Raw genomic sequence first — 12,564 nt, 5'->3', positions numbered from 1 at the left:
AGGCTAGGTAGCCACACCGGGGCCCAAAATGCTCATCTGAGATAAGAGAAGTGCTGCTGCTCTTCCATCCCTTTTTCATCACTGATTAAAGAGGGAGAACTCTCTACAGCAATCACTTTCCCTGGACGCTTCCTTCAGGTACCAGTTACATTTGTTAACTCTTCTGGAAAGCAGAATGAGCTCTACAGCCCTGCACGAAATCCCCAGCCCCACTTATTAAGCTGGTCTGGCTTAATGCTGTTAAGGGGCTGGCATGCTGCTCCATGCTCGTGCAGATAGTTCAGCATGAGCTAAATGGGATACAGGAAAGTGGATGGAAAACAGATTTCCAGCTGCCATTAATTCTTAGTAGCTGAGAACCCAAATTCCTAATCAAAGGACAAACTTATTTTCTAACTATTTTCTAAGCAGGTAAAAAGCACAACACATCAAATTAGCAAAATACTAGAGTATGTTCTTACCTGTGCAGAAGTGCATGCCACAGCCTAGAAATATAGTAAATAAAAAAACAAAAGGAAGGTATCATTGGAGGTACTATTGGGCACACATTACAAATCCAGTTTCATATCAGCAGGCAGAAGGCGCAGGAAGAAATAAATGTTGGGAAACCCATCTCTAATTACCAGGTCTCTCCCTACTTCAACTGGCAACTCAAAGGACTTTTCTTGGAAACCTTCTTCACAATACAGTGCATCAGTGCTAAAAGAATAAGTCTGAAACACATGTGATGGACAAGTGTATTTTTTCCTCCAAAAACTGATGTTGCCACCAGTGCATGAAGTATCCAGTCTTCTACAGAACACATCAGTACATTCTGTATCAGACTTGCATTTGATTTCTTGCTTATCTTACCCCACAGTCTTTCTGTACATTCCCAAAGGACACCTCACTTACATACATGCACCCCCCTACACACCTGGCCCTCACATAAAAATAACCACTGAAGAACAATTCAAGGAATCAAGAGCATTCCCACCAATAACAAGTTCTGACAATGCATTTTTCTGATGGCCTTACGTTATTGGAGAGCCACTCTATGCTCTCTCCGTGACAGAGCAACGGGAAGCACACGGGCATTTTCAGTGTCACTCCAGACCTACTTGGGCTTCTGGCTTCTCACATTCTCTGTAGACATGTATGGGACTGGCTTCAGTATGCCAGGCTTCCCTCCTGTGCCGCTGTGGGAGAACTGGCCCCTAAGTCTTCTAATGGTATTAGAGAGTGTAATTCAGTTACTTTTCTCTTATGGAAGGAAAAAGGTTAGCAACTTGATCAGGTTCAGTAGATGAAAAAAAGGCACTTGATGAAACCTACAGAAGAGCACATTTGTGTCTGCCCATGCAATGTCATCATTTGTACCAGGACCAGAAACCTGAGATCTCTGCTTTGCTAGGTCTGCACAGATCATCACATGAACCTTTCTGAAGTTCTTCACACAGACTTGTCCATTTAGAAAAAAAAAAAAAAAGATGTAGAAAGCCAAGTGATCATTATTTATTTATTTGAATAAATAGTACAACTGTCACAAACCATGCATAACACTCTTGCTGTGATTTTTAGCACACATCTAGCATTGCATTGTAACTTGCTTACAGTACACAAGTCTTGTCACAAAGCTGAAAGTCTCCAGAATATGACAAGTCCAGAATTTTATTTGCAAGATTGTTTTTTAGTAGTTAGAAATCCAAAGTAAACACTGTTAAAAACAGTAGAAAAGACTCTTAAAAAATACATTAATACTGAAAGCACTGAGGTGTGGGGGAGAGGGGTAAGAAATCCTGTAAGGTTTAAATTGATTTTAAAAAATCTGCCACTGGTGGTTTTTCATCTTGAAAAACAGGATGCAGCTCAGGAGTATCTGGGCTTCTTCTGTGGTAATACAGCTCACTGGAATCGAGTATGTCAAGCAAATGCACCTAAAAGCTAAGTTGTACGGGCTGGAAAAGACAGACATTCATTAAGTACTTACAAATGTGGAAGCTTTAATGCTGCAGAGCATTTAGCATTCCAGATGAACTCAACAGGATTCAGATCTACCTCACGGGCACCCAGGGAACATATCTAAAACTCCAGTAATACAAAGAGTTCACAAATAACATTTTTAGCATTGACTTATCTTTTTGAGAGAGACAAAAGTAAGCATCATGCGTATGTAACAGAGAGGCATGACAAAAGCAGGTGTTTAGAGAAGCTTTACCTACATTGCTCTTCCTGGAAACTGGACTGATTGGGATGAAGCTCCAGTTCCGTTAAATCCAACCTGCTCCCAATCCAGTTAACAATAAACACAGTGTCTACATGAAGAGTAACCTGGCTAGACAGCAAGGAGCTAAGGAACAAAAAATGTATTTTCCCTGTGCGACATTTACCAACAGACTTATAACAAACCAGGGTATGACACCTGCCCCCGACCTGTTCAGGGCATCAAGCCTCCAGTCTTGATTGACAGGGATATTAATGTAAGGAATGTTAAAATGGACCCATGCCTCAGGTTGTAGAGGAGGGACTTAGGTTTCTGCAGAGTGACTAAAAACACAAAATCGAACAAAACAGAGACTCTTTCAAAATTTGGTGGTACGTTCACATCTGCTTATATGCAGTGAAGATGCCAGCTGTATAATCCCATCTCAGAAAGAGCTGTTCCCCCTCCCAAAGCCAAACTGCTCTTATCAATCTCCTCCTGTTATTTTCTGTTTGCTTTTGAGATTAATATTGCTTGAAATTTCAAAAACTAGATTCTCTGGAGGTCTTTCCCAGTAACTCAGAGAATACAAACAGCATTGGCACCTCCACATCACCTGAAGGGAGACAGGTGGAATGACAGCTCTTTAACAGACTTGCTTCCGACAAATAACACTGCATTAAACTAAAAATCTGAGAGACCTTTCAGTTCAATTACCTTCCAGCTTCATGATACCCCCATTTCACAGTATGAAAGTTAGACCAATTTCATTAACTTGCCAGGAGAGCCGATCCACCAGGCCTTAGTGCCTCTGCAAGTCTCCTCTGTAATAATTGCAGGCGCTGTGGTAGAGTCTAGTGACCCCATCTGAAATTCAAGTCCAATTGTTCTAGGCTCTGTATAAACAACAAGAGGTCAGCTCCCTCCTGAAGTACAGGCAAGCAATGATTCCCCAAAGAACCTTACAGAGTAGATGAGATCTGACTTTTTCATGGAAAGAAAGGGCAACTTCCTTCCATATTTGTTTTGGAGGTCTGAGGGGAAGTAATCCAAATAATTCAAATACTAGAACTCAGAATCCAAAAATATGAAACAAAGAAGCAGAAGCCCATTTCTCTCCCTTTGAGATTAAAAAATGTCTAAGGAGAGAAGGAGAAAATCTCAATTGTAAAATTATACCATTCAAATAGCACGTTTCCTCTTGAACTCAGAAGGGCAAATAATGTTTGGCGTAAGAAATCCATTGTTAGGGAAAGAAGAGGCACTGCTGCACCTAGCACATCACCAGCCAGGAACAGCTGTACAGATTAAACCTGTAAAGTACTATGAGGTAACTAGAGTCTACTGGATTAACCTAGCAATTCTTTCTTAAAATAGTTTCGCACTAAAATCCATAACAGCTCAAAAGATTACAGGACTAGGCCAGAGCCTACCAGAGGCTTCAAATGGCACAGGGCAACTCAGTGAAATTAGTTTGAAGCTTAAGTGATCACTGAAGAGCTTCACACTGGAGTGCTAACCATTGGCTTGCACTATGTATACCACATGTCTTGCACAGCCCAGTGCAATCCATAAGCCCAGGCCAGCTCTTATTTAAATTTTGCTCTTTAGGAAAGAAAACACGTAAAACTGTTTATAAAAGCCTGACCTCCAGAACTGTACAGCTGCCAACAGCTCCAACAAGAATGAATCTGACCCTTTAAAACTCAGCTACGTGAAATGGAGAGTCAGCCTTTAAAATGCCAAGTTCATTATTCCCTGTGTTCATTTCAGAAATGATCAGGGGCAAAATGCAGCCTCTGCCTATTTGACCAGCTCCAGACTGACGTGACTGAAGCTGTATGCTTAACGGATGACAGTGGCTCTAGCAAGCAAATTTCTCCTAGAAAGCAGATGAAATAAAAAATAGACAACAAAAGATTAGCTGGTGATCCCATTGCAAGACTTATTCCGTGTAAACACTGAATGGAAGTAACACTGAGTAGCATGAGGTTAACACAAAAACTGAAGCTTTTGACATTAGCTTCAGATAGTGGCTGTAATTCCCCTCAGCCCCACCCACCCAACAGAACATACAAGACCTTATCTAACAGCTTCTAAATAAATTCCAATGCTGATTTTCTATCGCTAACACTTAAGACTGGAAAATCATCAAACGCCAGTTGCAACCAAGGAGTACGCAAAAGAAAGTCTATTGTAGAATCAAAGAGTCTCCAGCCATGAGGAACATCTCATGTTTTCCCTGCACATTAAAGTAGTTAGTGGTATATTTCCTTTATCATCAAAAGAACATTTGTTGATCATAGCAAACAACAGACCCAACAGTATCTTCTGGTAGAAGTGTGAAATATCTACAAAGTGACCTAGAGAATACACATGCATTATTTTTAGTGGGATTGTCATACAAACAGCTACAGAGAGACCACATCAACTGTAGAAAGAATTCATGAAGTATAGCATAAGGCACAACGGGAGCGTGCAGAGGGTGTGTTTATTGTAATTTCGGCATAAAGAGGTTGGAAGAGTGAAGACCTCAGCAGCTTCCAGGATCATTCGACGTTCTTGTACTTTGTGAACAGGTTGTATAGAACCCTGAGGGTAGACTTCAGATCCAAGTTGACAACATCTGTGGAAGAAAAGGAGAAATCCTGAATTTGCTTTTTGTTCTCCCTCCTTTGTCCTCAAACGAACAAAAGTCCCCACATCTCTGAGCCAGTAGGATTAGCAACAAAAAACCCCCCAGAGTTCTGATCTCCCCAAGACAAGCTTTTTTTTCCACATGATGTGCTTCAAAAAACCTTCATAATAATACAGTCACAGCTAACTCCTCTGAGAAATGAAAGGCAATTCTCTTCTTCATCTAAAATCAGTTACAGAGAAAGTCTAATTCTGTCTGAGACCTGGGATAAAAGCTTTGGGAAATACTACTGATGACCTCACTGGTCACAGAAGCAGCAAATAAGCAGCCACACACATGATATAAGATACTGAACCTCACATATCCACAAGTCTGCAATGATATAGTCCACAAATAAACAACGCCTGAATTCTCTCAGCAGACTCAAAGCTTTCCATTATCTAATATCCCTTCTTACCATGCTAGGCCAGGGAACAGGTCTGGAACAGTCCTCAACAAAAAGTTTTCCTGCTAGCATGTCCCAAGTTATTACTAAAATGAAATGCTAGGAAATACCACAGACATGTAATCCCGGGACTATGGGGGGAGGCATAGCACAGAGAAGGCTGAAGAGGTGGAAAGAAAGGTTGGATTTAATATGTGAGAAAGAAGGAGGAGGAGGAAGCAAAAAATACACAGTAAACAATATATACGGAAGCAGAAGTAAGGAAGAACAGATAATTTAAAAATCATTCAAAGAACTAATAAGACAACAAACAGTTAACAGACTACGTACAATCAACGTGAGGTCCAGGGGAAACACCTACTGCCTGTTTTGAAGAATCACTGCCAGGACCTCTCCACCCTTCCCTCCCACCCCACACTGGATAACACTTTAACTCCCATACTTCATCTGATATTTTCAGTAACCTCTCAAACTTTTCTTTCTACCCTTTTTCCTGTATTATTTTACATATTTCATTTATGATTTTGTATCTTCTCCTGCCCCAAAGAAAGGAAGGATCCTTACTGTTGTGAAGTAATACACCCTGAAAAAAAGGAGATGTCTTACTTGGATAACTGAAATATGAAACACGTTTCTGATTTTTCCAGGTACCCTAGAAAGATGCTTACTACCACAGCATTCTCAGTAAGGTAAAAGCCAAGACCCAGTTCCCTCAGAGGTGGATTTAAAATGTAAATTTTGCCATTGGAAATAACACTTTGCAACAGTCATATATTTCTAAAGCTGGGAAATCAAGGCAAATATCTGGAGAAGAGACCAGCAGATTTGACCCACTAATGCTGCCAGTCGGTTTGGTTTGCTAAACAATTAAACAAAATAGTGCTGGCAGTATGAAAATGCCAACAAATCTGTCCCAGTCAGCTCTGTAGTGGTCAGAGACTTGTAGGGTGTATTTGCCCCATTCCTCCCAAATGGTTTTCTTTTCCCCGTGCCACCCATTTTCAGCTTCCCACTGAAAGCAGGACGAGTCTTCCCTGAGCCACCGTAACCTCTATCTCAGTTGACACGGCAAGAAGCAGTGTGATCAGGACATTAGTTCAGAGGGAGGAACTGTCTATGCGATAAACTAAGATCAAGGTGCCGATGGAGAGAAATAGAAATCTGAAGGGTAGAGTAGGAACATGGCTGGAAGCTAGAAGCACAGCTAGGAAACCAGGGCACGTCCCAAGGAGAGAGCAGCTGGGAGTAAGAGGCAGCGAAGTGCCAGAGCAAGAGCTAAGGGCACCAGAAAGAGCACAAGCAGGAGCTGGAAGGGAGCCCAGACCTGCAGGGCAGGTACCGTCCATCTGCCCTCATGGAGGCATTTAAGGCTGACTCCTACTAATCTCCAACAGTAATTTCAGCCAGGTACTTGCTGCTAATCACCCCTGATGATTACCCTAAGGAATGAGAGGTATGGGAGGCCTCATCACTAAAAGAAGGAATTGATCTAGCTCTTATTTGGCAGTGTAATGACACGTACATTTAAGGTCAGAAGAAGCTACTGTGGTCACATAGTCTGATCTCATGTACAACACAGTCCTTAGAGAATTTTACCTTGGTAATCCTGTACTGAGCTTACAAACAAATCTGTGGCTGAATTAAAATGTAAGTTTAACACTGCATGGTTTTCTTTTTCTTTTTTTCTTTTTACATCTTCCAGTGGTGGAAATTCTACCTCCATCCCTTGACAATTCAGACTGATGGTTAATTATCTTCACTGCTGCAGAAGTTATACTGTAATTCTAGTTTGACATTTTCCTAACTTCCAGACCTTGTTATGCCTTTGCTGCATTAAAGAGTACGGTAGTGTGAGATGCATCCTCCCTATCTGGTGATTACAGTGTTCCTTATTGATCAGTGTCTAACAGGCATTCCCAGGAATAAGCATATTCTTAGCCTCCTGTTTCTTATTTTAAGATGAAGCATGCACAGTCATAGCATTACCAATAACAACTAATAAAATGTTAACTGAGAGTGGCCATAAATCATCAAAATAGTTTAAAATATTCCATGAATTAAAAACTTTAACACTCCATAACAACCCCATTAGAGGCTAATGAATTAATCCACTACAACATACTTTTGCTGCAATAACTCAGCATCAAGTTCTGCTGCTGGCTCAATCTACTGAATTGGGCTGGAAGATCAGAGAAGAGGAGCTGTCCTGTATGCTCCTAGTTTTGTTTATCACCTGTACAAAGACACACTAAAATATTAAACAAGACCTCTTTCTTGCAAGCACATGCAGAAAGCATGGGCTATAAAAATTAAAATTGTGATGTTCTGCTCTAGACAATGTTTTAGATAAAAATCCTACAACTAATTCAAGAGGCATTTACTACCCAATTCACGGTAAAGGACATAGATTCACCCAACAGGTTTTCCAGTCTATTTAAGAATGAACAATAGATCAGTATGGCATTAACAGAGTATACCATACACAAAATATTTTGCAGACCATCAGAGTCTCTGACAAAATGAATTCTTCTTCTAAGAAACATGTATTACATGACTGTACTGACTGTCAAGATCCAACAGAGGATTCAATGAAACTAGAGTGACAAGCAAAGCCCAAGACATTACTGTCCTCTCCACAGGAGCAGCTTTACAAGAGTAACAGTCATTTTTACAGGCAATTCCAGCCACAAAGACACCATACGAGCACGCTCACTCCAACAGCTGTGAAATACTGATCCCAGGAATGGATACCCACAGGGAAGAGGAAGGAATATGCACAAGAGACCGTACATCCTACAGCAGCAAAAGGCAAATATGAGTGTTCTATGAGCTAATTTTGTTCTCTAACTTCTATTAATAATTAAATTTTCAATTAGTAAAACACTTAAACATATTCTGGTGCTTACAGAATCTACAAACCTTGTCTGGACCAAACAAAAGATCTGCTATAGTGTTCTACCACTCATGATAGTATAAGAATATAAGACAGACTTATGGGAAGATAATCTCCTCTGTTAGATCAATTGATAAAAACAAAACAAAACAAAGGACAAGCTTTCAACTAGAGAAGTCTTCTCGTAGGTTTTTAACATTTGCTCTCTCTTGAAACACGCCTATCTAGCTTACCTGCTCTCCTACCGCAATCTCTTTAACACTTCCACTCAAAAAACTGCCATTCCTGATTGTGCATTCTTACTTCTCCAGTTTCCTTGTCTTCCTCATATACCCACTGACTCGGTTCCAATACTCAGAATGCTCCTTTACTTTCCCAAGTTAGTGTCTTGTTTCAACAAATTCTTCAGAGGTATTTTTCATCCCCAAATTTAAAAGAACAGCACTGACAGGATACATATGCATTTAATATGGTCTTTTGCCTTTTTTCCTCCCTATAACCAACTCCACTATTTGGTCATCTATTTACTATCACCACTTTGTCTCATTTTAAGTCAGATTGAACATTTCTTGGGGGCTCCTCATTTTTCTTTGTTCTGCAGAAGCCTCTAACACATATATAGTTTGTAACACCAGGAATAAAAATTGCTCATTTATCACTCATAAAGTTTTAATTCCTCTTTTTATTCCTAGTGCAAGCAACAATGCAGACCTCATCATTAATTAATTTCAAGGATCAGAGACTTTAAAGGAAAACCTCAGTTTTTACACTTTTCCTTTCTGACTCCCAAGTCCACATATACCAAGAAGAGTTTGCTACTGGTTCTCCTAAAAAAAAAAAAAAACAAAAACAAAACCAAAAACCAAACAAAACCCTTTCACTGAAACCCTGTCACTGAAATCTGATCACAAGAGTCCAAATTAGGGGTAACTGTAAGAATTACGAGAATCAGACCATGAAAAGCTTCCTGCTTGGATTGTTATGGAGAATCCCAGTCGAATTTATAATATAGCACTGAACAGCTCCTGGATCATTCACTAAAGCTAGACTTGCACACCTCAGTGAATCTACTCCCAACAAGAAACACACGAAGGATATACCCCAGACACAGACAATGGATCCTTTGGAAAACTGTCAAGAGGCACATTTACAGCTCCACTTTGTGGTACTACTGCTACCATCTTTGAATGGAGTTGCACTTGAAATGCACTTGCCATTATGTCTTTACGTGCAGTCTAAAGCCACACGCCATACCTTCAGGGCGAGCTTTTGGTTTCTTCAGTCCTCCATCTTGCATCAGCTCAAAAGCAAAGGAAACATTGTGGACCTGAAAAGGGTAAAGTGTTTAGAATCTCAAAGTTATACAGGCATTAAAAACCTTTGATCAAATTTTTAAAATGCTTTATTGTCTTTATACTTGACACAGAGAATGATAATTCTATTTAAATCAATATTAAACATTTACATGTTTAAACATGAAAGAAAGTACAGTTGAGAGACTAAGAAAAGAAAGCTTGTGCCATTATAGGGCAAATATTCACTTTTTTGATACAAAGGAAGTAATTTAAGATATAAAAATTTCAAGTGTAAAACTGTGACTGGGTATCACGTGAACCAGGAACCCCCATTAAGCCCCGATCTCAGCCTCTATGGCAGAGGCCAGAGAACTCCCAGTAACAACTACAACAGAGCTGCAACAGAAATGACATAACTGAACAGAGATGAGAAAATACATATGGGTGTGTAAGAAAGAAGAAATAAGGATACTAAATGGAATTATTTTCAAACAACATTAGTTTTTTCTGCTTTATTATCAGCTGCATATCAAGCAACATCAACATCACATCATCAAGGAGCCAGGCTGCTTGTTGCATGACCCTGTGCTAATCCCTTCGTCTCCTGGTACTTCCACTTGCTCTACTTGAAAACAGAGATAAAATCAAAGCAAGTTTCTCTAATGAAGCAAATGCTTCAAAAAATGCTTCGTGGTGGCAGCTCCTAAACAGACTGTGCAGTGAACTTGCAAAACAAGCTAAACACAACCATACAGAAAGCGCTTCCTGAACAAGCCACCAAGGATCACACGTGAACACAAAAATCAGAGGAAAGAAAATGGGCAAAAAGGAAAAATGCAAGAAAGTGGGTGTTTTCTTTTAATCTCTCCTTTGAGGAACGAGCATCATGGTTTAAAGAGATCTGCATAGCAGCTTTCTCATCCACGCTTATTGAAATTTAAGCAAGGTAATTTGGATTATGAATTCTGTGCATTTTTGCTACTGCAAATGACAGTTCTGGAGATACATAGCAAGAGGGAGAGGTTTAATTAAAGCTACTCATCTTGAAAATCAGGGAGTTACGCATAGAAAGTTCCCCTACAATAAGGAAGATAGTCCCCTTTCACTGTCACTTACTGCTCAGGACTTTATTAATCTCTTTTTACCTGCTACAGTTCCTCCTCATTCATTGTGACAAAACCAATCACTTATTATAATGAAAATACTTTTTCCTTTCCCAAAAACACAGGCTCTACCACTCCTTCTTTGATATACAAATCCCCTTTCCTCAAGGCAGAGCCTCCACACAAAACCATAACATTACTTTAGGAATACTGGATAATCTGTATGTATTTAAACCGTTAACAACAAAATCATAACTGACCAGGTGTTGGCTACAACTCAGCATCCTGCACTTCCACAAGGGCAAAAATTCAAGATACTAGGACAAAAAGCAAGAGAAAGCTATAAAGAAGAGCTTGTATAAGACATAATAGATAACCACTTTCCCACTGGCCTATGAAGTTCCTGCGCAGTATGTAACATTCAAAATGAACTAATCCACATCCTATCCACAAACTTAACACCTAAAGAAGCCCCTCTTACCGTAGCCCGATTTCCTGCCTTCAGGGAGCCCCTTTAAGTTCCCAAACAGCAAGCAGTCACCTCCTGAGGAAGCCAACAAGTTCTATACAACCTATAGAACCAGCAGGCTCAGCATGTTAGCCTGGGTCTTCCTCCTGCAATGCTGATATGATCTACTCATGCAAAGCTGGGTTATTCTATCGATGATGAAGTTCCATCCCTCAGAGAGCATGTACGACCCATGAGGGGTGCCTACCAGCAACAATCTGCACTGAAGTCATTACGAAAAACCCACCATTTTAAACAGCCATGGCCTTACAAAGAGTTCACTCTTTTAGCTGCTGCCAGTGTTTCCACTCCTGACCTAGCCATCTCCTGCTCCAGCTCAGCCAATACAGTATTTGCACCCTCTCAACTGCAGAACCTGGCAGAATAAAAAGCAGGGAGCAGATGCATTACTCCAGCACAACCAGGCCCAGAATATCCTGACACCAGACACTGAATATACACAGATGTGTGTGCACGTCCAGAACAACTGCAGAAAGAGGCAAACCTTTGGGTATGACACTAAGTTATGACAATAAAGTGTATTAAGCTCTCATCACACTAGGAAGGACACAGGACAATGGAGCAAGTGTCAGGCTAAGAGCAAGATGCTTATTTCATCTCCTCCCATCGCTAATACCCCAATTATGAGTAAGACAATCTAGCATTGCAAAGAATCCACTCTTCTTCATCAAAGTTTGTTTTGTCTGAGACATTGTTAGGCAGCAAATTATTCACTCCATACAAAATAGAAAGGAATATCCAAAAAAGACAAGCTAGCACATTCTCTCAAAAGCTGATGTCAGCAATGCTGGCAATGATCCTGCCTGGAACTGGACACAGAACCAGATGTCTGTACTCACAAACTGACTTCAGACAGGCAATTTTTTGCATGCTCCCTCCCTGGCAGGATCAGGGCATGCCTCTTGGCTTTAGATCAGCTCCAAAACATGTTACCTATGAGCACTCAAGATACAGTTTCTAACCCCAGGTCAAGATCATGGCCCAGGTACTCATTTATATATCAAGTAATATTTATCCCCTTGGTTTGTAGGAACATTAAATAAACTACAGAGAAAGAACTAATGGGTATTAGGCAACTTATACTAAAGAGATGAGGGGGCAGTTTTTAGGGATGACATTCTGTGACCTTGGGAAGAAGCTCTATCTCCTTGTCAATCACAGTGTACAGGATACAGCTAAAGCAGAGCTCCCCATTTCTCACCTTTTGTCTTTCTTGCCTGTTTACATAGTACATATTAGACAAAGCCAGGCATCAGCTCTGCTGTCTAGCACAATTAGGCATCCCTGTGCACAAAAGCACTTCAGGCAGTACTACAATTTAATAAATCACTTTGATTATGCAAAGTAATATACAGTACAAAGCACTTATTACTGATTTATTCATTCTGGATATTCATGAGCTTTATGTGTCATTTGATGCTAGTAACAGAATACCTTTCTTCTTCAACTATGAGGAATTCACTCTTTCATTTCACAAGC

General features: G+C 40.3%; 1 protein-coding gene across 4 annotated transcripts in view; it reads right to left on the bottom strand.

Annotated features, from left to right (window-relative positions):
• Positions 1-1,484: 1,484 nt before the first annotated feature.
• Positions 1,485-12,564, bottom strand: part of PARVB (parvin beta) — a 65,443-nt gene continuing 54,363 nt past the window's right edge. For 3 of the 4 annotated variants that reach the window (XM_086757577.1, XM_086757605.1, XM_086757597.1), the window contains exons 12-13: positions 9,413-9,485; positions 1,485-4,808 (exon numbers count right to left, since the gene is read on the bottom strand). In XM_086757577.1, the coding sequence (XP_086613703.1) occupies positions 4,732-4,808; positions 9,413-9,485 (150 nt within the window). In that variant the 3' untranslated portion in view covers positions 1,485-4,731. The remainder of the gene's footprint in view (positions 4,809-9,412; positions 9,486-12,564) is intronic. The other variant, XM_086757587.1, reaches the window with a different exon arrangement.

The sequence above is a fragment of the Chlamydotis macqueenii genome, chromosome 1 (genome assembly GCF_036417535.1).
Source record: "Chlamydotis macqueenii isolate bChlMac1 chromosome 1, bChlMac1.mat, whole genome shotgun sequence".
In the NCBI taxonomy this organism is placed as follows: Eukaryota; Metazoa; Chordata; class Aves; order Otidiformes; family Otididae; genus Chlamydotis; species Chlamydotis macqueenii.
Note: the sequence above shows the minus strand (reverse complement) of the source record. Positions and strands in the feature narration are given on the sequence as shown.